This window comes from Eretmochelys imbricata, chromosome 2 (assembly GCF_965152235.1).
Source record: "Eretmochelys imbricata isolate rEreImb1 chromosome 2, rEreImb1.hap1, whole genome shotgun sequence".
Classification (NCBI taxonomy): domain Eukaryota; kingdom Metazoa; phylum Chordata; order Testudines; family Cheloniidae; genus Eretmochelys; species Eretmochelys imbricata.
The window spans coordinates 121,561,068-121,586,426 of NC_135573.1; the positions used below are offsets into that span (position 1 = coordinate 121,561,068).

Genomic DNA, 25,359 nt, shown 5'->3' on the forward strand with positions numbered 1-25,359 from the left:
CATTACCCATCATAAATGAAACAGGCTCCTTGCAAGGTCTGCAGATTGTCACATTTGATATGATTGGTTTTGGCATGTGACAATGCAAGACAAGCAAGTCAGAGGGTACCCTTCAATAATACAAATGGTCTAGATTGATTTATACTGATCCCATTTATACTGAGAAATGCAGCTGCTACTGGACTTTCAGAAGCTCTCATGGCATGTTGAGCAGCTTAAATGAGGAAAATGTGTACACGACTTCTGTAGATAATTAGTTTTTCAAAAAGATTCTGAGAGGCTCATGAGAGATACACAGATAAGGGATATAGATGTTTTAAATGTGCTTTGGGTAATTCAATTAAGATTCAGATACATTACGTTATTCATATACAATATCTTCCTTTTAGTAATGAGTAAAATATTGTTTAGACAACAGTAGATACCTGAAAACTTGTTCCATACAGGTTTTCAAGTTGGGGTTTGATGAATATGAGCAAAAACAGTAAAAGCTCAAACTTGCCCATCTGCTCTTAATGCAAGTTGGAACCTCATCAACTCTTAAGCGAATTCGATATATGAAGTATCCTTAAACAAACATGAATTCCCATATGGATTATATACACACCAGTGGTTCTCAACCTATTTATCGTGGGCTGCATACGGTTGAGAACCACAGTGCCCCCCACAAACCTCTATGCTCAGCGCTCTCCACCCAAAGACCTCTCCACAGAGCGGGGCTTGGAGCGGAGAGCTGGGCATGGAGCAGGGACCCCGATTCCAGACCTTGCTGCGCGGGAGCCCCCAACTTCCACTGTGTGGGGCCAGGGAGGCTGCCGGGACCCCAGAACCTGCTGTGCAACTGGCAGCAGCCAGGACCGCACCCCTGGACCCCACCCGCCCCGCAGCACAACAGCCAGGAGCCCAGAGCCCACCCCCCTGCTGCACAGCAGCAGCCCAGGGGACCATCTGCTTTTAGCACACAACTGAGCTGGCCCATAATTGGGCCCTAGGCAGCCCATGGGCTGCGGGTTGAGAGCCGCTTATACATACACACTGTATTTATATTCTCATATGTATACTATATACACACTATGTTGGATTCAAATGATAAAAGTTTTAACAAATAGAGTACCATATCAGCAGCACCGCAGAAGCCATTTGACACTAGTTCAGGATCTGGCCCATGACACCTTAAATTAATGGACAGAAAAATATCTTTTGAAAATAAAATTGGATGTTAGTGATGCTTCTTGGCCACCATGGAGGGAAAAAACAGACACATTCAATTGATGCAGAGAATTGCTTTCCTTCCTTCAGAGGATGTGGAAACACACCTTGACTCTGAGATGGCCTGTAATTATGTCATGACCTTGAACAAGCTAATGGGGATTCGGTTCAAGTTAGAATGTCTCGAGACAGCTATATCTGTTTCCTTTAATTTTCTTAAAATACGCTAACTTAGTGATTTCATAAAGAAAAGGTTACTCACTTTGTGCAGTAACTATGGTTCTTCATATCCCTATGAGTGCTCCACTGGGTGACTTCTGACAGTATCACCAGATGGAGGCGGGAGTTTCAGAATACAGTCCACCATGAACTGGACTGAGACCAGTAACTCAAATCCATTAACATGTACTTCGGGAATTTCACAGGTGCAATAGAAGAGTTAGTCTGTAAAACAAACTAATTTCACATAAGCCACTCCAAAGCCAAGGCACGGCAACTATTTCTAGCTTCTGCTTCCACAAGCAGCAGTTCTTTCAGTTTCCAATGCACATGCTCCATAGCAACATAAACTAGTTTCGCACAAGGAGCTTCCTAGGGAGCTCAGCTTCTGAACAGGACAATGAGCCCGGAATACATTTGTTTTACAATCAAGTCTCCCTCAACCTGAAGAAGGCTCTCAATAGTTCAAGAGACTGAGCTGGGCCTGGAAATGATTTAGGACTCTGAGATTGCTGTAGAAAGACTTCATTGCCCGAGGTACAATGATGTGCTGGGAGGCGACACAGAAGCTCCCTCTTAAAATTCTGTCAAACTTCATGCAGGGACAATCTCCCTGCCTGTGATGAAGTCTCTCCCCTTCATGGAGCCTGCAGAATCATCCCTGTAACAGCTCATCTGTCCCTGAGGTTCATAAAAAGAGTCATATAAAGAGTTTTTACTTTCATTTGGAATGCAAGTGTCAGGAGTTTAATATATTTATTTTCCTAGAGGAAAAGACACCCCAGTTTCCAGGTTTGTTCCGTCACCACCCAATTTTTAATAAAAAATGAACATAGTCCATATATTCCATATATTGTATGATGTATATATTCAATATATTTTTCAGGATCAAAGTATAAATGCTTACAGCAAGTACACTTAATGAAAGTTTATTTGCCAGTGCTGGTGTCCTCTTCCTTGGTCGTGGTTATAATGAAAAAACATTTTATTCACAAGTCACTGTCTCTCATACTTCTACAGCGCAACAGAATAATAGCACTGGAAGGGATCTCGAGAGGTCATCTAGTCCAGTCCCCTGCACACAACTAGCTTTCTTTCACAATCAATGTGTACTAATTTTCTCTAAAGCATTCAAGTGTGGTTCTTCTCTGAAATGTAAAAATGGCACATTTTTACTGAGAAGTAGAAGCTTCCTATCTGTAGGAAAATGAATTCTGATCACTTCAGTATTAAAAATACTGTTGGTCCTTTTTGACTCAACTGGCTAGTCCAAGCCCAGAGCTCCAGGGATGTTCAAGTTGGGAGTAGCAATTGATGGGAGTCTGGTATTAACTTTGATGTAATCTTGTTTTTTGTTTATTTACAAGGAATGCACCAAGTACTGTGTCTCTGAATATAGAGTGAACCAAGAACAAAAGGAGCTGTTTCTTACAGCACCAAAGCCGCTTTAGCCAACAACAGACTCAAAACCCCAGTCAAGCTTTTTCCAGGATCACATTGTGCTTAGGTTCCTGCCTCTCCCTCTTCCTCTCTATTCTTGTCTGTTCTCAGTTTGAGATTTCTGTACACACACACACACAACCCCAAACAGATACTCAGCCAAAACCTCCTGGGTGGGTTCACATATACCAACTAGTTTTTGTCAAGATCCAAATTTCTTGCTCAAGATATAGTCAAGATCCAGACTCTAGACAAAATTGTAATAAAACAATAATAGTGATAAGTAAAAAGATTTTGGGGCCATTTAAAAGCATCTGGTGGTCCAGATGTGGCCTGCCTATTGACTACCCCTGACATACACCTATTGTCTTGGTAGGGGCTTATGCTTATAGTTATGTTAACTGAAGGATGAATTCACACCTGCCAACCCCGGTGGGGTTTTAACTCAACCTGTAACAAGGTTTCACCCAGCTCATAACAATATTTATCTCCTGACACTCCTGTCAGCCCTGCAGGAGCCAACATAAGTAGGGGAGGAAGAGATTGGCTATTTCATTTTACCGCTACAATTGTTTCTTAAGTTCCAGTTACACTGGTGCAACCCTCCTGAAAACAAGGCTTGCAGAACCATAGTTACTGGCAATTATGGTGGCTGATTAATCGCAGTTAACTCATGTGATTAACTTAAATTAATTGCAATTAAAAAAATTAATCCTGATTAATCGCAGTTTTAATTGCGCTGTTAAACAATAGAGCACCAATTGAAATTTATTAAATATTTTGATTATATATTCTACCTTTTCAGAAATATTGTATACTGTGTTGTAATTGAAATCAAAGTGTATATTATTTGATTATATATATATATATATATATATATATATATAAAAAATAAACAAAATAGTATTTTTCAATTCACTTTATTCAAGTACTGTAGTACAATCTCTGTCATGAAAGTGTAACTTTAAAACGTAAGGTTTTTCTGTGTTAGATAACTTTTGCACTCAAAAACAAAATGTAAAACTTCAAAGCCTACAAGTCCACTCAGTCCTACTTCTTGTTCAGCCAATCACTAAGACAAACAAGATTGTTTACATTTACAGGAGATAATGCTGCCCTCTTCTTATTTACAATGTCACCAGAAAGTGAGAACAGGCATTTGCATGGCACTTTTGTAGCTAGCATTGCAAAGCATTTACGTGTTAGATATGCTAAACATTCGTATGCCCCTTTATGCTTCAGCCACCATTCCAGAGGCATGCTTCCATGCTGATGACATTTGTTAAAAAAAGAATGCAGTAATTACATTTGTGACTGGACTCCTTGGGGGAGAACTGTATGTCTCCTGCTCGGTTTTATATCTGCATTCTGCCATATATTTCATGTGATAGTCTCAGATAATGACCCAGCACTTTGTTCATTTTAATAACACTTTCACTGCAGATTTGACAAAATGCAAAGAAGGTACCAATGTGAGATTTCTAAAGATAGCTACAGCACTCCACCCAAGGTTTAAGAATCTGAAGTGCCTTCCAAAATCTGAGTGGGACAAGGTGTGGAGCAACACGATGATCTGGAAACTACAGAACTCGAACCACCAAAAAAGAAAATCAATCTTCTGCTGGTGGCATCTGACTCAGATAATGAAAATGACCATGCTTTGGTCCGCACTGCTTTGGATTGTTATGGAGCAGAACCCGTCATCAGCATGGACGCATGTCCCCTGGAACGGTGGTTGAAGCATGAAGGGACATATGAATCTTTAGCACATCTGGCACGTAAATATCTTGCGACACCAGCTGCAACAGTGCCACGAGAACTCGTTCTCACTTTCAGGTGACAAACAAGAAGCAGGCAGCATTATCTCCCGCAAATGTAAATGTAAACTTGTTTGTCTAAGTGAGCGTCCGAACAAGAAGTAGGACTGAGTGGACTTGCAAGCTTTAAAATTTTAGATTGTTTTATTTTTGAACGCAGTTTTTTTGTACACAATTCTACATTTGTAAGTTCAACTTTCATGATAAAGAGACTGCACTACAATACTTGTATTAGGTGAATTAAAAATACTATTGCTTTTGTTTTTTTACAGTGCAAATATAATATAAAGTGAGTACTGTACACTGTGTTGTAATTGAAATGAATATATTTGAAAATGTAGAAAACATCCACAAATATTTAAATAAATGGTATTCTATTATTAACAGTGCAATTAATTGATTAATTTTTTTAAAATCATTTGACAGCCTTACTGGCAATGTGGAAGGAGAAAAGTGGCCAGCTGGATTTCCACATCCAAAACAGACTTTTCGGGACTGGCAATTAGTGAAATAATTTTTGTATTTGTACTGCAAAGTGCAGCACATTAGATTTGTAAATCAACGACACACAAGAAATATGGAACCCCAGAGTGCATTTTTTTTTTTTTTTTAAACCAGAGCCACTTTTCTGAGTAGAACTGTTCTTTAAATATTCTTTCAATTTTTACTAGAGCTTTGATAAGCAACACAGAGAGAGAAGTCTGGAAGAGAACTTGCAGCCTGAGTCAGGAATAGTAGGATCTGCCGACACAAGTAGTCTGAAAGCAACACGCTAATCGGCAGGGGGAGGTAACAGCCAGTAGCAGCTCAATGTTATAGCACACGCTAGCTATAGCTCTTAGTACAACCACTCAATCATCAGTTAATCTAGTTAATGGTGGCTGATGCTTTACATTTTTCCTACAGCAGAAAATATCAAAAGTGTGTTTACTCAGAAGATATTTACTTGCTGAGAAACGCACCAATACTTGCTTGACAGAAAACAGGCTTCAGTTGCATTTCAGCTATTATAGTCAAGTCTTCCAACACCATACTCTACTGTTAAGTTCCCAACTACTTCTTGTTGAATAAGAGTGTCTGCTTGTTTTACCCATGAAGATAACACATACCCATTGGAGAAAGGTGAAATATAGTGTCTCCTCCATTTAGCTCTTGACTTAGTCATGACCAAGATAAAAGGCTGTCACTTGCTGAACTTGCTTTACAGACTAAAAGCAGCGTTGGTAGAAGAGGTATGTGAACTAACTGCATGGGAATTTCAACTTTTCACCTAACAGAGGGAGGTCTGATGGCTGAACTCAAACAAATGAAAGTATAAATAAGCTAAGAGAAAGAAGGCATGGATTAGTCATCTGAGCAGGAGACTTGCAGCAAGGAACTTCTGAGTTGTTTGTATAGCACCTAAATGGGCCCCACTTCTTCACTGAGCCTCCTGAACACTACTGTCGTAAGTTAAGAAAATTTAGAAAAATGAGGAGTCTGGTGGCACCTTAGAGACTAACAGATTTATTTGGGCATAAGCTTTCGTGGGTAAAAAAAGCTTTTATGCATCTAAAGAAGTGGGTTTTTTACCCATGAAAGCTTATGCCCAAATAAATCTGTTAGTCTCTAAGGTGCCACCAGATTCCTTGTTGTTTTTGTGGATACAGACTAACACGGCTACCCCTTTGATATAAGAAAATTTAGGTTTTCCTCTATATTTTGATTCTCAGATGCGGGAAGAATTTATTTTTTCTATGTAACAGCAGTAGACCTTTTTCTAACAATATAACACTGGTATTGTAAATGGATGTGTGTCACCTTCTCCAAAACTCAAGTAATCAAGCACACATGCACAAACCCACCCACATAGCACATTCCAAGAGCGTCATGACAAGGGAAGTGAGTTGAGTAATCAATAGACAGAAATCATTAGTCAAAGTATAGTGCAGTAATCCTGCTCCAAAACAAGCCATTTCAGTTCTCGAGGGACACCGTACAGAGGATAGGAGAAGGAAAGAATGAGTGGCTGAGAAGGCCCATCCAACGGCTTTTCACTTTGGAAAACTGGATTCCATTCTGACTGAGGGATACAAAAGAATTTCTTTGCACTGAATTTTGGTTACCTTAACCTGGCCCATTATTGTGTATCTGTGCACATCAAGGACAATGATACAAAGCACTTGGGAAGTACTGTATACATTTTCAAACACTTCACTATCTAGTGCTCACTACACCTCTCCGCTAAGTACAAAAGAAAGTATCTTTGTCTCCATATCAAAATATAAGATGACGCACAAAGGGTCAACACCACAGAAGAGGTAGACTTCCCCATAACATTTACTTCAATAAAATTCTTTAAAATAAAAGCTTAGGTGAATTGAGCAAGGCCTGCAGGGTTGGGATTAAAATTCAAGAGTCTCTACGATCTGGACCCACAAGCAGATCATGTAAATTTCTCTACACCCAGCCCTCCAGTATCAACCCACTAAAGCAGAGGTCCACAACTGAAACACAGTGATGGTAAGTCAGGGGAGAGGACTGTTGGCAGAGGGGTCTGTGAAGACTTGTTAAAAATCTAACTGCATTCATTTTTTTTTTATGCGAAATTCAAAAAGTTGGACAGAAATTCCTTCCACAACCCAATATATCCCATAATGAACTGTGGCCACAAAGATCGGGGGGGGGGGGGGAGGAGTCTCTTCCAGAGGCAGTGGGGCCAATATATCACCTCTCCTCCTGTGCCCAGGCAGGAAAGGAAAAGAGGAAGAGCTGTCTCAGGACTGGAGACATGGCAGAGCAGGGAAAGCATATAATTAAGGGAGGAGCAAGCTTCCCCTCCTTGCCCTGGTATCCCCTAAATCCTAGTTATTGCAGGATTTCCGTACTTTCCCCTGACCCTCAGGTGGTGAGGGGAAACCCCTTGGAATCTACTTTCTGGTTGCAACCCACTAGTTGAGATGTCCAGTTTTATACCATTAAGCCCTCACTTGCATTAGCCCATCCAAAAGTATTGCTGAAGTACACCAATACAGCAGCCCTCTTACTTACAGATTTCTTTTGTAAACCTGTACCTATTTGAAGTACCATCATGGAAATTATATATGCGAGTAAGTCATCTTCTGGGAGAGGAAACTCTGCCCTACATTCAAAAAGCCCCACTCATCAACTGTCTTGTTACCAAATACTACAAAAACAGATACAACTTCGCCTTTTATTTAGGACATTACAGCCTACAGTGGCAGGGGGATGGACTGATCTGGTGGTGTTCCTCACTGTGCCTTTAAAAAATTTTATTTAGGATGTATGTGTCTATGACAAAAACAGCGCTCTTTGAATGCATTAAAAGATTTGAGAAGTCAGCCACGCACAAGAATCCTATTTTCCTTGACTGGTTTAAAAAAAAAAAGCACTAAAATATTTTTAGTAAGAAAAATTATTGGAGACTAAATGAATCCCAAGCTAAAATAGTTTCATACTTCAAATCTTTCTGGATGTGGCTGAATCAAAGGGCTTGTCTAGATGAAAAATTGGTGTGTGAAAATCTGGGGTCTAAATCACTAGCCTGCTGCGCACTAAAACTTCCTTTATACTCAGTGACCTAACTGTGGTTTGAAACAAAAAGTAGGTCACTGTGCACTAGGGAACGTTCAGTGCACAGCAGCAGGATCCACATGGACAGCTAGTGTGCAACACTCTGGAATGGTGTAGAATATACATCTAACTTGCACGTAGCTTTTGTGTAGACATGCCTTGCTTGTCCATCTCTCTCTACTGGATATGTTATTAATTTAGATATTCTAAGGACAAGTCATCACTACTGAGAAAATTTTCATAAAGTGACTTTCTATTGTATGTGCACAGAACTGCATAAACAATTATTATACCCTCACATACAAGTTGAGTAGTTAGACATCTATCCAGTTTGTGCGGAAATGCAGTTATTGTGCTTGCAACCAAATGTGTATAATCTATAAGCAAACAAGTCAGAACTCAGATTAAGATCACTGAAACTGTTGTCCTTTCAGCATTGCTATTTCTATGCCACTTCAACAAGGTAATTAGTTCTAAGAGCAAGAGACTGCATCAATACAGATACAGTTGGGCTCATTCTGAAAGCAATAAATCATCTAAAGAGATCAGAAAATCACTTCATTACTTACAAATGAAAAAGATGATGTGATTTAAAGAGTCACGCTTGAAACACCCTAGCAGAATTCCTATGATCCATCATCCACAATAAAATGCATTATTTAAGAGCTATTTGACAACAGGGAAGATGAAATATTTCTCTTTAACAATGCCAAAAAAAGGGTTTGCATATATACTGTAAACAAATGAAGTTATTTTTCATACACACACTAGTTTGTTTAGTATTAAAGGTACTTTTCTGTAAAACAATGGAGATGACAACCACCTTTCCACCACGAGCCTTTCCCCTCTTTCCTGTCATGCATCTGACTGTCTCAGGTTTCTCCTTCTGCACATTTCAAAGGCTGCATTAAGTTTAACATTGTCTGTGTCTCTAAGCACCTCCTTCTCTCAATTTCTCATCCCATTAGAGCTGGGCTCATTATTCACTGAAAATTTCCCTTCTTTCTTGCTAATTTTTATGAATTGGCTATTGTTCACAGCACACCACCTAGATTTATAGCTTTTCTGGGGTGATCATCACTACGGCATCACATTGCCTAGCCAGCTTGGAGAATTTAGGCACAGAAGTTAAATGACTTCCCCAAAGTCACCCAGGAAGTCTGTGGCAGAGCTAGGAACGGAACCCAGATCTCCCAAGTCCTAGTCCAATGCTGATGTCTTTCAGCATGCTCTGGAGGGCCACTGGAAAGATGAAAGAAGACTTCAGTCTCTATAGTCCATTCAGTCCTTGATCTCAGGCTTCCCAGGACAGCAGCCCGAATTGCACAAGCAAAACCCTGTCTCACAAGAAATCCAAAATATAGTTTCTCAGCCAAATCCTGACATTATAAGACTACAGAAGCCCTTTCGGTGAACTGACCATCACTCATCTTTAAAGTAGTAGAGGAGAGTAAGATTTGGTGATGTGTCAGTTTTGTCTGTCTTTATGTTACCATGCATGGGCATAAAAAGACAATGCTAAAAGGCATTTCCTGCAAGAAATAGCTAACATTTGGACTCAACTTCTCCTTTAGTCTCATCCTCTCTGAAGGTGAGGAAGGAGAACATTCTGTGTGAAACCCAAAGAAGATGGGATACAGAGGAGTATATGGATTATTGAGGTTAGGGTCTGATAAGACTCATAAGAATCCCCCACTTTGTCCCTCTTATCTGCACCCAGCACCTAAGTATCAATTGAAATTATTAATAAAAGAGGAAATTTCACTCACCATTATGCTATCCTATGTTATTTCACAGAGGCATTTCAGATTCAAGAGAAATAGAAGAACAATTCAAGCTAGTCCTGCTCACTGACAGAGCAGCAGCAACATTATTGCACTGTTAACAATAGACTCTGCACTGGAGCAAATTCCCATTTCTAGGGTGCAGAGAAGGTTTACAATTACTCAGGAAGCCCTAACTTGTACCCACTTGCCCAGGACCTTGTATAACCTTTGTTCATTAGCGCCTTTAGGCTCAGGCAACATCTGAAAAATCTCAGCGCCAAGGACATTAAGTCTGATTATTCAGAACAAAATGAACCACTGCCAGTCCATTTTTGGATTTCGGAACCATTTATCAAAGACTATCCACAGTGTTACCTGCTTAAAAGTTATTAATCTAGTCTCTATTTAAATATTGTATCTTACGGCTCCTCCAGAACAATAGTGATTTGTGCTCCCGTTGTGGAGCTGATTCTGCAGCAAATTAACATACTCCCCCAGCTGTACATGTCCCTACTGAGCTCATTAATGATACCAATGGGACTACAAACACGTTCTGCATTAGAACCACACCAGGCAAGCGATGTGAATCAGTGTCTGCCAAACTGAATATCAGTACTTTTGTATTTTCCCCCCAAATTCCCCACCTCTTAATTGCCCATGGTATTCTTAGCTAGTCAAAAGCTGTATTAAAGGAAATCTCTCCTTTTTGCCATCAGGTCCTTGGAGCAGACTGGGAAGCCTGTCCCATATTATGCTCCCATTACAAGATGTTGACTCAACACAGCCTCAGGGAGGTACGTCACCTGCTATTAAACACTGATCCATCTATCAAAGACAAAATACGGCTGATCTGCAGCATTCAAATGAAAGTGAGATTGAGAAGAGTGTTACCACTTCTCAACTAAAGCAGGAAAAAAAAATTTTTTTTCTTGTTGCGAAAGGCAGAACTACCATTAAACTCAAATTCAAATTGATCAGACTTCTCGCCCCTCTCTCCTGAAAGAGGGTGGTGGGGTCTGAAGTCAGACCCTAGGTGGTCCTGAGTCTTCCAATATCGTCAATAGTGTTTTGGAGGAAGCTCTGTCAACAGATTAGTGCTACTGAAAGAAAAAAGGCAATAGGAATTAAATGCAATATTTCTCTGCTAGAGAATTTGAGCCCCTTTATAAGAAATATGATTTCACTGTAAAAGTACCTAGTGATGTATTTTTATAGCAGATTCCTATATTTTCAAGGTTTACCTTTGTAAAATTCTCCAGTTTCACAGAACAATTGAAACAGAGCTATTTAAAAAACAGTGTGTGCTATCCAGATGAACCCAAAGAACTCCAAGAACTTTTGTTCAGGAAATACATACATCCAGCTGCTCAGACATAAAAGCAGACTCTCATTATTTGTAAATTTTGTATTTATTATAACAAAAGTTATGACATGTTCATTTGTGCATTCTGCTTTAATAGAACTCTTGGTATGTAAATGATCTACAGTAAAGGAGCTCTATACAATCATGCTGGTTGTGGCAGCAATAAGGAACACAAATAAAATGTGCATGTAAAAGGAAGAAAAACAGAGACCAGAAGAAAAAGAGGCTGTTTTCTACGGTTTAAGAACCACCTAAATTTGTAGGTAACTTGTACAGCCACTCAATATGACAACCATGGCCCAAAGAGTCAAGAAAACAAAAGTAAGTTCAGGTTGTGTCCTTATGCCAAGACTACAAAACATTTTAAGCCTCGCTATACAACACAGACCTATTTACAGTAATTTCCCAATCAACTGTTCTCTCAGAGAAAATTAGTGAATCTCAGTGACTTAAGTCATCTGAAAGACTAAAGCAACTCCTAGGAGTTAGTCTCCATATTCTACAAATGTCTATCATTTTCAAGACCAAAAAAGGCTTTTTCTTTCTCAAAGAAATACAGTATTACAATTTTACTTAATCATTTAGCACTGGCATACTGCCCTGCTTTCCAAACAAACAAAAAACCGAGCCATTTAAAAAAAATTACATCATGTCTCTCTGCAATATATTAAACCTTTTATTTTTTACACTTGATATGTTAAGGGGAAAGTTAACTAGTTTAAATCTTATTGGTAAATCATCTCTAGAACAATGTCGGTTGATATTAAAACTAACAAACAGAAAGAGAAACTGCAGTTATCTGTAGTGGAAGGGTAAGGAAAACAAAATGTAGTAAAACCCCTGCTGTAACGTGAGCCCTATGTGGGTCCTGCACTCATGTCTTCTTGTTCGTTAGTTTATTTCTGAACAGCACGCAGACTGGGTCATAGTGGTGTATCATAATAGTCTGGCAGCTGATCCATCTGATACTGTCGCTGCTGCTGCTGTTGTTCCTGGTGTTGTTTCATAATCTCCTTGACCTCTTCTTCAAGCTCTGGTGGGATGATGAATTGGTCATCTGGATCTGGCTGCGCTGGGGCTGCAAAGTAGCCTCCAGTTTTTCTGAGGGGTGCATCGGTTGCTACTTCAATCAAGTTATGGCTCCTTTCCTGAGGAGCCACAGAACCATTGCCCCGTCGGCGCCCAATTGTACCAGTGCTGGAGTAATCGGCTTTCCTGGAAAGGCCCGTTTCATCCTCATTCGCACTAATGACGATGCCTTCGTCGCTGGCTTCCACAGGCACTTGGAGCAGCAGCTTCTCCTTTGCTCGGCCACAGTGGATGTCCACCTCCACTTCCACCTGGCTCCCATTGGTAAAGACACCCTCAATTGGCTCCTCGTCATCACTGTCAAGGCCATTGTCAGAGAAGGCGCTGGAGAAGGTGGCACTGGACAACTGCCTTTGGAAAGAATTGGCCAGGCAGACTGGGTGAAGCATGCAGCGCTGTTCGTTGGGGTATGCTGGGCCGTTCTCATTCATGGCTACCTGAGGGGGCTCATCAGAGGCAGTGGACCCCACCTCGCTGCTCATTTCAGAGGTGGAGATCTCGCTGCTAATCTCAGAGGCCATGCCGCTGCTGGAAGATGGCATTCCCAAAGCATCCGTAGGTCTGTCTTTAATTACTACGTTGACTGACTGGGGAAAGATGCCTGGGCTGGGAGGCGGGACTCCATTAAGCTCACAGCAGCAAAAGCTGTCCTCCGTCACATTGAGCTGAACCACCACCGCGCTGAGGCTGTCGTTGTAGCCGTAGCTCTGGGCCAAAGTGCAAAGCTTCTTTGCAGCTGCCAGTGGTTCAGGCACATTTCTTACTGCTTCCACCGCCTCCTCGATGGAGAGGCTGTCCCACAATCCCTTGCTACCCAGAATGAAGAACTCGTCCTGTGGAGTCAAGGTCATAGACTGGACATGAGGGCGGGGCACAACGCTTGGGTGAAGGAAAGTGTATCCCAAGATTCTTGTGGAATCTGTCACGCCATTTACTTTACCATCCTGAAATTTAAAAAAAAAAAAAAAAAAAAAAAAGGACACGAAGTTGAGAATATACAAAGACACTTACATCTTACAAGCATTTTAGAAATGTCCATCTTCACAACATCCTGTATGGCATCTAAACATCCCATCTATTTTATAGATAAGGAGCCAGAGTGATGAAGTTTTTTGGGGAAAAACAGATATAGTCTCATCATATGCTGATAACACACTTTCCATTTTACTCGTAGCTCTGGAGGATGTTGAACAGAAGCTAATGAAGCTAGACATTTTAAAATCAGCAGGTCCAGATAACTCGCATCCGAGAATTTTGAGAGCTGGCTGAGAAGTTCACTGGACTGTTAATGTTGATATTCCATAAACCTCGGAGCACTGGGTAAGTTCCAGATGACTGGAAGAAAACTAATAATGTGCCAATTTTTAAAAGGGTAAACAGGATGACCCTGATAATTATTGGCCTGTCAGCCTGACGTGACTCCTGGGCAAGATAATGGACTGGCTGATATGGACTCTATTAATAAAGAATTAAAGGAGGGTAATGTAAATAATGCAAATCAAGATGGGTTCATGGAAAATAGATCCTATCAAATTAACTTGATCTCTTTTTTTGAGGAAATGATAAGTTTGGGTGATATGCTAATAGTGTTGACATAATACCCCTAGGCTTCTGTAAAGTCTTTGACATGGTACCGCACCACATTTTGATTAAAAAACAAGAATATAAAATTAACATGGCACACGTTAAATGGATTAAAAACTGGCTAGATGATTAGTCTCAAAATATAACTGAAAATGGGGAATCATCATCATGTGGATGTGTTTCCAGTGGGGTCCCATAGGGATTGGTTCTTGGTACTATGCTATTTAACATTTTTATCAATTACGCTGAAGAAAACAAAATCATTACTGATAAAGTTTGCAGATGACACAAAAATTGGGGAGGGGGGGAAGAGAGGGAGGTCGGGAATGGTAAATAATGAAGACAAGTAATTGATTCAGAGAGATTTGGATCGGTTCATGAATTGGGCATAAGCAAACAATATACAATTTAATACAGCTACATATAAATGTATGCATCTAGGAACAAAGTAGGCCATACTTACATGATGGGGGATTCTATGCTGGAAAGCAGTGACTCTGAAAAAGATTTGGGGGTCGTGGTAGATAATCAGTTGACCGTGAGCTCCCCATGCGAAGCTGTGGCCAAAAGAGCTAATGCAATCCTGGGATCAAGAACCAGGGGAATCTCAAGTAGGAGCAGAGAGGTAATTTTTCCTCTAATATTTGACACTTGTGTGACCACTGCTGGAATACAGTGTCCAGTTTGGGTGCCCACAATTCAAGGAGGATACTGATAAACTGGAGATGGTTCAAAGAAGAGCCATGAGAATCATAGAATATTAGGGTTGGAAGGGACCTCAGGAGGTCATCTAGTCCAACCCCCTGCTCAAAGCAGGACCTAATCCGCAACTAATATCATCCCAGCCAGGGCTTTGTCAAGCCTGACCTTAAAAACCTCTAAGGAAGGAGATTCCACCACCTCCCTAGGTAACCCATTCCAGTGCTTCACCACCCTCCGAGTGAAAGTTTTTCCTAATATCCAACCTAAACCTCCCCCACTGCAACTTGAGACCATTACTCCATGTTCTATTGTCTGGTACCACTGAGAACAGTCTAGATCCATCCTCTCTGGAACCCCCTTTCAGGTAGTTGAAAGCAGATATCAAATCCCCCCTTATTCTTCTCTTCTGCAGAAGAAATAATCCCAGTTCCCTCAGCCTCTCCTCGTAAGTCATGTGCTCCAGCCCCCAGTCATTTTTGTTGCCCTCCGCTGGACTCTCTCCAATTTTTCCACATCCTTCTTGTAATGTGGAGCCCTAAATTGGACACAGTACTCCAGATGAGGCCGCACCAATGCCGAATAGAGGGGAACGATTACGTCCCTCGATCTACTGGCAATGCTCCTACTTATACAGCTCAAAATGCTGTTAGCCTTCTTGGCAACAAGGGCACACTATTGACTCATATCCAACTTCTTGTCCACCATAACCCCTAGGTCCCTTTCTGCAGAACTGCTTCCTAGTCTCTAGTCTGTAGCAGTGCATGGGATTCTTCCTTCCTAAGTGCAGGACTCTGCACTTGTTCTTGTTGAATCTCAGATTTCTTTTGGCCCAATCCTCTAATTTGTGTAGGTCCCTCTGTATCCTATCCCTACCCTCCAGCATATCTACCACTCCTCCAAGTTTAGTGTCATCTGCTAACTTGCTGAGGGTGCAATCCACACCATCCTCCAGATCATTAATGAAGATATGATTAAAGGACTAGAAAACATGCCTTATGGTGATTGAGGTCTTTGAGTCTATCTATTTAGCTTAACAAAGAGAAAGTTGAGGAGTGACTTCTTTATCATTTGTAAGAATCTACAGGGGGAACAAATATTTAACAATGGACTCTTCAAACTAGCAGAGAAAGGTAAAACACAATCCAATGGCTGGAAGTTGAGCTAGAGAAATGCAGACTGGAAATAAGGTGTAAAATTTTGACAGTGAGGATAATTAAACATTGGAACAATTTACCAAAGGTCATGGTGGATTCTCCATCACTGACAAGTTTTAATCAAGACTGGATGTTTTTCTAAATATGCTCTAGGAATTGTTTTGCGGAAGTTCTATGGCCTGAATTATACAGGAGGAGAGATTAGATCACAGTGATCCCTTCTGGCCTTAGGCTCTATGAAGTGTCTTGCAAAAGGCTACATTGACTCAGTGCACGCACTGGGATTAGGACTCACAAGTTTATGGCTCATGCTTAGCTCATACACCATGCTGTCTCAATGGACTTAATACAAGTTACAGTTATGGTGTCACATATATACAGGTCTGTCTCTCTAGTGCCCAAGAGGCTACTCGACAACATAATGGAGCATATAATTGGGCAAATAAACTTTAGCTTGAGGCCCCCCCTAGAACCGTTTCTCTGGTATGCACAACCACAATCCACAGCAGCAGCTTGGCTCCTGCACCCATAAGGCTGGGCCTGGCTCCCTGCTCCAGGCATTGCGACCCGGTTTATGAGGTAGCACCACCACTCAGGTTTGGCCCCATGGTCCCTCCGTAGTGAGAGCAGTTGTGGGACCAAACCTGAGTGGCACACATGGGGTTGTAGAACCTCCTTCTTTGAGGGTGTCTCAACCTGGGGGCCCAGGGAAAACCACCCCTTATACCACCCCACCATCCCCTAAACTCCTGCAAATGGTACACACTGTGCATAAGGGTGTGGGGGTCACTGCTCTGGCTAATGGCTCATGCAACTACTGTCTTGTTAGCCAGTCAGATCTGTCCCCCCACTTAAGGTATTTTATCTTGTGTATGATCCTCTCCGCCCCCACAAGTCCATACTGAACAATGGCTAGGGCAGGGGTGGCCAATCTGTGGCTCCAGAGCCACATGCGGCTCTTCAGAAGTTAATATGCGGCTCCTTGTAATAGGCACCGACTCCGGGGCTGGATCTACAGGCGCCAACTTTCCAATATGTGGGGGGGTGCTCACTGTTCAAATCCTGGCTCTGCCACGGGCCCTGTCCCCACCCCACCCCTTCCCGCCCCCTCTCCTGAGCCTGCCATGCCCTCGTTCCTACCCACCCCCACCCCCGAGCCTCCTGCAGGCCATGAAACAGCTGATCAGGAGGTGCAGGGAGGGAGGGGGAGGCACTGATTGGCAGGGCTATGGTGGGTCAGAGGCACTGGGAGTGGGGGAGGGGCGGGAACGGATGTGGGGGCTGCTGACATATTACTGTGGCTCTTTGGCAATGTATGTTGGTAAATTCTGGCTCCTTCTCAGGCTCAGGTTGGCCACCCCTGGGCTAGGGATCATGGTTATGGCATCTCTCCTGCAGCTGTACATTATTTATCTCAGCTCAGCCCTTCGAAAGGTACAATTTAAAAATATTCTTTAAATTAAGCATGCAAGTCAAATATAGCAGAGTGCAAGTCTGTGTTTTCCAATCAGCTGAGCTGTAGTGAAATGTTTTACATACCCCAATTACTTACTACATTTCCTCTTAGATATGAGATTTCCCAAGGGGAGGAGGAGTAATATCTGAGCGGGAAAACACCATTAAAAATGTGTATTTAAGAAATACATCCCATGTACGTTCAAACCCCAAGATTCTGGCTTAGTTAGAATCTGAGCTGGCAGGGTAAGGAGAGCAAGCATCTCAAGTGTTGTTGTGTTTGGTTACCTGCCAGACTTGACGGGGATAACTTCAACCCAGCTAATTTAGAGAACCACTTTGATTATAAATCATTTGGTCCAACTGATGCCAGCAATGGCCACTACAGAACAAATAACCAAAGGAAAGTGAATGAAGACTAAGAAAAAGGTAGGCCTTTAAAATGCCTCAGAACAGAAAAACCTCGTTGGCCTGGTAGGGTTCCATATTATAAATAAGCCTGACAGAATTGATAAGCCATCCAAGTGTGTGAAATTGATGAGTCATTTTAAGATTTAAAGCAGGAATTAACTTCTCCTTTACAAAGGGACATACTGACAGCTCCCTGGTTATCTGCAGTACGTGATGGAGTGGCTTGCTTCAAGCATGTCACATTTTAGATTCTAATCCCCCACCACCTTTGCTTGGCAGGTTTAACAGATCTATGCATGTACAGCAGTAGGCTGAGCATCAAATCCTTAAGTAGGGATGCAGCAGACCAAAAAGAAAAGGAGGGGCTCCTCTCTCTTTCTGCTTTCCATCAATTCCCCACATGTATGTTCTGTGTCAGCTACCTGCCCTCTGGGGCTTTATCTTCCAAGGGAGGAGACTGGTTCTCTACTCTTCCAGCAGCTCACTCAACCTCCAATCTGTGGGTGAGCACAGAATGGATTCCTTGTGCAGAAGCTGCAGTCTCTCTACAACAGAGCTGCCTGCCAGAGCACAAGCCCATAGCTGGCACAATACATTCTGTCGTGGGACAGAAACATCAGCCTGCTGTCTGTCAGCGTCCTGGCTGGTCAGATAGAAGGAAGGAGCAGAGTCTCTCATGGAAGAAAAGTTTCAGAGTAGCAGCCGTGTTAGTCTGCATCCGCAAAAAGAAAAGGAGGACTTGTGGCACCTTAGAAACGAACAAATTTATTTGAGCATGAGCTTTCGTGAGCTACAGCTCACTTCATCGGATGCATCCGATGAAGTGAGCTGTAGCTCACGAAAGCTTATGCTCAAATAAATTTGTTCGTCTCTAAGGTGCCACAAGTCCTCCTTTTCTTTTTACAGAAGAAAAGACATCACACCCCAAGCTCTCTCTGAGCACTTTTCCACCCTACACAAAGAGGATGGGCTCTTCATCCCTACTCCAGCCCAGCAATTCCTCTTCCAGGTAGAAGGTTGGTTTCCTCATCTTCCCCGTTTAAGGTCAGCATGCTCAGACCCTTGTGGCTGAGTATCTCTGTAGAGCAACAGCAACTGGACCACATGACACAAAACATACTGGAAGGGGAAGATGAAATTCCCAGCACAGCCGCACCTGTCTTTAAACTACAGGTTATTATTTATATGATAAGGAAATATGTTTGGTGTGTTGCTCAGAACTGTCTCTAGAGGAAGTTGCAGACTGTAACATTCCCTCCGCCAGCACTACAGTTCTTACCTCTGTGATAATGGCCTTGTGCTGTTTAATCCTCTTTAGCTCTTCTTCACAACTCATCACATAAGACCTGGACAAAGGCAAAGGTTTTCCATTCCTACAGAGAACAGTTTGGCACTTCCCCACATTTGCTGAGGTTAATGTGAAGCATCCACCTGGGTCCATGGGATCGTGTTTTATATGGCAAAGGACAGCAGAGCCTCCAAGTTTTTGTCCTGCAGTTCCAAGTTTCCTGGAATGTAAACAAAGCAATACTTGCTGATTAATGGGAAAAGTTACACTATGAGATCAGAGTAGAGAGAGGAGCAGGGGACCACAGTTCAGCAATCCCAATCACAGGACACAGACTCTCAAGGTTCACTGGGAAGAATAGGCACTCCAGTTCAGATTGTGACGCTTTATACCAAAGTTGTGAGGAAGTTATGTACAGCTCATGGGCAGTGTGTTATAAGAAAGAAGATATACATCCTCAATTGGATCCATGCTCAATTAAAAAAACCCTCACAAACCCAGTGCCACTGCTCTCTTGTCATCGCATTACCAAGACAGCTAGAGTATTTTACCTTATACATCCCCCCAGAAAACCTTTAGGAAATGTAAGGATTAGGAAGCTATTGAAAAACTAGAGGTAGAATCTAAAAATATGATCATTTGTGAACCTGAAGCTTTAGTTTCCAAAACAGCAATGTATTTTTTAAAGTGCTGGAATCAATGTTTTACTACTTATTGCCACTCAGTTTTAAGTATTTAACCATGGTTTTTCTGCACTTTCAGACTCCTAAAGTTCCACAGTAAAGTATCTAACCTAAACAAACTAGAACACTTGCAGTTATCACCATTAAAAACACAAAAAACACTTTCCAATTGTAATTGGTCTCCAGATCACTAATTCACAAACCTATTATCACACCAGAAGTAATATCTTATCAGGCACATTTGAAGAATATTTTTAACTTGTCATTTTAGAAAGCCTTGGCTAAAGTTCAATGATAAAACCTGTCTTAAGCATACAAAGTATTGTCTTGCTCATATTAAAACTAATCTACTTTTTATAGCATTTTGCAATTTAATTTCTGATTGTATTTAACAATTTTTCCGTCTCTCCCTCTGCATGGGCTTCTAACCTTCACTTTCTTTGCAGTAACTGAACAACTGAATTACTGAACGTTCCTAGCTTTCTTAGCTCTTTTGTTTTAACAAAGATCAGAACTTTGATATAGAACCCTGAGGTGATAATATTCAAATTCAGTTACCCAAGGTCTGATGTAGGTTAGCATTTTTTTAGCTCAGGAATGTTTGAGAAACAGAAATATTGTACTAACCCTCAATAAATGGATACATGCAACTAGAACCAATACTATTTCTGGGTTCTATGAATTGTTGATTAGCCTATTCTTTGAGACACGTGTAAAGAAATATTTTTTTGCAGAAAAACTGGTATAGTTTCAAGGAAATCTAAAGAGATGGGTAAGGCCACCTATTAGGTACTTTCCCTGCCTCATACCTAGGATTCTAATCATCCTGCAGGATTCACTTCCAACACCTGTCAGAGTGAGGCAATGTCCCAAGTAATGATAAAAATGGGGAGCCACAATATTACAGAAACAAAGGGCACAGTAGCCCTTTTTTTCTTGTGTACAGTTGATTCAGATTGATCCTACTGCTCCTACTTCCTGATGTAGGAATTGGATCTTTTCAGGAAGTGACTGTCTGACAAATATGGTGTAAACAACCCCTCAGACACAGGAATTCATGGCCCTCCAGTGCGGACTATGTGGGTCACAGCGTTCACTGAAGTGTTGCACTGTAACTGCCCTGTGTAGACCTTGCTAGCACAAACTAGAAGGGGCCTAGTTAATGTTAACACAGTCCTTTAGTGTACACAGCAATTCACACCTCTGTAGTCCACACTATGAGGCCATGTAGTAAAGCCTATTTACATGTCTTCTCCTTTACTTTCCCCATCTCTTCCTTCCCTTTTGTCTGATCCTCTTCATTCAATTCTATTCCCCAAGACACAGTCTCTTATACTGTCGAGAACAGCACACTGGTTTTCAAATAACCAAAACCACCTAGTATCAGAGAGGTAGCAGTGTTAGTCTGTATCCACAAAAACAACGAGGAGTGGGGTGGCACCTTAAAGACTAACAGCTTTATTTGGGCATAAGCTTTCGTGGGTAAAAAACCCATGTGGGTGTTTTACCCATGAAAGCTTATGCCCAAATAAATCTGTTAGTTTTTAAGGTGCCACTGGACTCCCCGTTGTTTTTGCAAAAATACCTACTACACATTATGCTTATAGCACCGTCTCTTTATGCCTGCTTGAATAATTCAATTTTAGGATTGAAAATATACAGTTAAACAGTTAGAATGCATATCCTCAACAACAGTTTTGACGTTTATGATCATCTGAACTCGTGCAGAGGGACAGGCTGAAACACGCTGGGCTTTGTGAGTTGTAAGGGGGGGATGTTTAAAGATGATTAGTCTCAGGAAACAAAAGTCACATCACTACCTTAAATATTAACAATTCTGAACAATGAGACTTTTAAAGAAATTAAGTATATCTCAGAAAAGAGACTAAAACTATCCATTCCTTGGTCATGAACCTTTTAGGACATGTGTGGAACAGCAGGTCAGAATTAAAAAAAACAAGCAATTAAGTAATGTGCAGTAACAAGCTAGCAAACAAAATCATTTAGAAAACAGTGGAAAAAACAGCTCTGGGATAGAAGCAAGTATGCTGACTGATCAGCATATGGAGGAAGATGACAAAAATTAAAGATCTGGGGTTAACCTCTGCATAACGATGAAAGTGTTGATCATATATTCCTCTTCACTCTTTGTTTTTTGCAGCTCTTCTGCCAAGATATCACTCATTGTACACTGCAGAAGGTAGGGCACTTCCACGTTGCGATCACCATCAAAGACGCCGTACAGCGCCTCCCTGTTGTCACAGAAATTATTCGCTGAAAGAGCTGCCACACACAGTCTAAGGAAAAAGGGAAAACCGGAAATAGTATTTTAACATATAAGCATTTGTAACAGAGGAGCATTTTAACACTCCTCAAGTCTTTTCTCATTGTTCTGACCAGGATGTGCAGCTTGAAGGCAGATCAGACTATAATGAGCATCACAAACTTTTCATGAGTCATGCAGTTTCACTTCAGATCCTGGTAGTGAACAACATAAGTAGCATTTCTGGTACTGTTAAATTCCATGGTAAAGAGAGTAACAAAGACGTTGAAACAGAGACCCACTAATGATTTTTCAACTTTTCTGGCATGTGAAATGCAGTAGTAGTAAAACCCAAGAAAGCTACTGCACTGTTTACTCTTAGGTTTACCCATGAAAAGTGAGCATAGGAAGCTGTAAAGCAAGCTTCTCCATACTGCCCCCTTGAACAAGTTTCATTGAAGTATGGAAACAAATGCCTTTAGAAGTGAGAGGGTAGTTCAGACCATATAACATCTTGGCCCCTCTGTTGAGGCGGCCAACATGGGATAAGCTGTGACATGGGTTTATGACGTGGACGCATGCCCACTGACAGCTGGAGTAAGATTAACTGAACAGTCGTCAGACAGGAAGATTCAATCTACAAATTCACAAAGAAAAGTAGGTTTACACTAAGTACCATTTCCACTAAGCTATCGGAGCTAAGGAGGAAGCCTTCTGACCCCTCAGGACCTGGTATGAACAATCCCATGAATTGTTTTATGCTCTCTGACTCTAACTTCTAAATGGTGTTAAAAACAAGAACATATACAGAGGTCAGCAATTCACTTTTTGAGCAATTCCTACTCTCTCCTTCACCACTACCACAGCGAAGCCCTGGTGAGCTGATCAACTCAAACTAATCTGGTACACCTAACTGTTCTTTTTTCTTTTCAATAGTTATTTCACATGTGTGCACTGCACTATGTAAATGGGTGGAGGCGGATGGAAAGAGAACACCATAGTTTAAATTGCCTTCACTCCTCTGGCCCCTTAAAGTTGTCATTTTTACTCTATGTGATAATCATTTTAGTTTGTTGATACATTTAATAAAATGGTGAGTATAAGCTTGCTGGCACTTGACTCAAGTGTTTGAAAACCTTAACTGAAAGCGCAAAAAGATTTTTAGAAGTTATTCACAGACCATTAATGTGAGATGACATCATATAACCAGCAGCATACAAGCAGTTAACATGCCAGGCCCCTGAGATGTTACTTGTCAAGGGCTGCTTTAGCCATTAAAAAAGGACCAGTCAGTAGTGCAGGAATATGCACAGTTTAAGACACTCCTCTTCCAGCAGCATCCCTGATTTGCTTGGGACACATGCTTAAGCAAAAGATAAAGAGGCTTTTCAAAGAGCAGAGATGCATTTAAGCACTTGGGTCTTTTGCAAATACTGGAGTCTTACATAGACAAAATGCATCAGTTACACTTGTATCTTAGCAACTCCTTTAACAAAGAAGAAATATGAGAGCCAAGCAGGGGTCTAGTTTACAGATATAAGTCATGCCATGGCCTCCGCTTTTGTGAGACGAATGTCCCCAACTAACTTTCTCATAAGAAAAGAGTTTCTTTGTAGGGTTTTGTGGTTTTTTTTGTTTTTTTTTTTAATACAGAAGTGTTCCAGCAGCAGAGCACCTCTGTGCTGATACCAAGCCAGACTTACTTGTTCTTAACTCCCGAAGCTTCGGTATAACCATGACTCCACACTGCTGGGGCTCCTGAAGCGTCACCAGCTGAGGGCTGGTCAATCTTGAAACAACGAATGTTACTGCAGTGAGAAGGGAAAAGAAAAAAGCCCAATGAATACTACAAACATTTAGCTTAAAGTCACTGCTATCTTAAAATTGTAAGGAAGCTTTTATTGTCCCACTTATCCTAGTCACCTGCCACTTGAGGCACGTTGCGCATATGCTAAGACGACTACATTTAAGAAAATGAGGTGTCCCTGTAAAGGGAAACACTTAATAGAGTGTGTGGAATGTTATCCATCAGAATACACACAAGAAAAACACAAACAATAAGCAGTCTGATGCACGTCTATTTCATTCTTGTTTGCCTTAACTGTCTTTTCTTTTCTCAGCTATTTGAACCTTAACCTTGGCTCTGCAGAAAACACAAGCAGAATTTGCCACTGGCCTGAGAAGATATGGAGGAGAGGAGGCATGGGGGGAAAATCCTATCTAACTTGTGCATTTCTTTTACTCATTTCCAGAATGAGACCTTTCTGCATTCTATTTTTACTGTATTAAAATGAAAGCTCCCATATCACCACCATATCCAGCTTTTCCTCCCACCCCTGAGTCAAAACCTGATAGAAAAATGTTCTAAAACCTCTTATGAAAATGTCTAAAAGCTAGTATGAGGATGCTCTCCCCTCTAGGTGCCTTCAGGTCTGTGCTCTAGCTGTAAGAATTGCCATTCTCTTACCCCCTGACTCTGGAGTGGTAGCTCTTACTTAGGGTATTGGATCCTTCCTCCCTCCAATTAACTATCAGTGTAAACTCTGGTCTCAATTTCAAACATCTGAAAATGGTATGCAGCACAATACAGCTTTTAAAAGGGGCCAGCCCCATCTGTTCATACCCATCTTTTCATACTGCTACTGTATGTGAAGGAAAAAACCTGACCCTCTGTTGTTCTGCTCCATTGGCAGTTAAGCAAGTTCTCCACACAATGCAACATCTTCAAAGGCACCAGAGCCTTTCAGTGAAACAAATGCATTATAAAAGGACAAACATAAAAGGTTTAACTATTCACTCTATTTAAAAGTGCATTTCTCCCTATCCAAGCCCTCACTGCCTGTTAAAACTGAAATGCTAAGAAATTGTGAGTGCACAATCTGCATGGCCTTGGAACTCTTCCTCAAACAACTAAATTAGGGCTGCTCTATCTGGATCAGAGTCTTTTCCTATACAAATAAATAAGTAGGACATGCACTTGCCAGAGCACATTAAAAAACAAACAAAAAACTCCCCACGTAATGCTCATAATGATGTTTATGTATTAGTCTCTGGGTTCCACATCCTTCTAAGTGTCAAACAGAAGGAAAACTTAATATGCTTCTAATATACCTTGTAAGAACGGTCACTAATCAAGAAACAAAAAACAGACCCGTTCCAAAGTAATGCTACTTGCAGTTGGGTATAAACTATACCCAAATGCAATTTACAGCAGATACTGAAGTGGCTCATGTACACTGCACTTGTTTTCCAAGAAGTGGGAACTTGGATCCAAATGGATTTCTGAGAACTGAATTTGCCACCCTCTCACCCCTTTGGCACTGACAGACCAAGGACTCTTGTG

General features: G+C 41.3%; 1 protein-coding gene across 1 annotated transcript in view; it reads right to left on the reverse strand.

Annotated features, from left to right (window-relative positions):
* Positions 1–11,420: 11,420 nt before the first annotated feature.
* Positions 11,421–25,359, reverse strand: part of PHLPP1 (PH domain and leucine rich repeat protein phosphatase 1) — a 224,731-nt gene continuing 210,792 nt past the window's right edge. Inside the window, exons 14-17 of the mRNA XM_077810741.1 lie at positions 23,720–23,824; positions 21,856–22,050; positions 19,062–19,290; positions 11,421–13,420 (exon numbers count right to left, since the gene is read on the reverse strand). Of these exons, the coding sequence (XP_077666867.1) occupies positions 12,311–13,420; positions 19,062–19,290; positions 21,856–22,050; positions 23,720–23,824 (1,639 nt within the window). The 3' untranslated portion in view covers positions 11,421–12,310. The remainder of the gene's footprint in view (positions 13,421–19,061; positions 19,291–21,855; positions 22,051–23,719; positions 23,825–25,359) is intronic.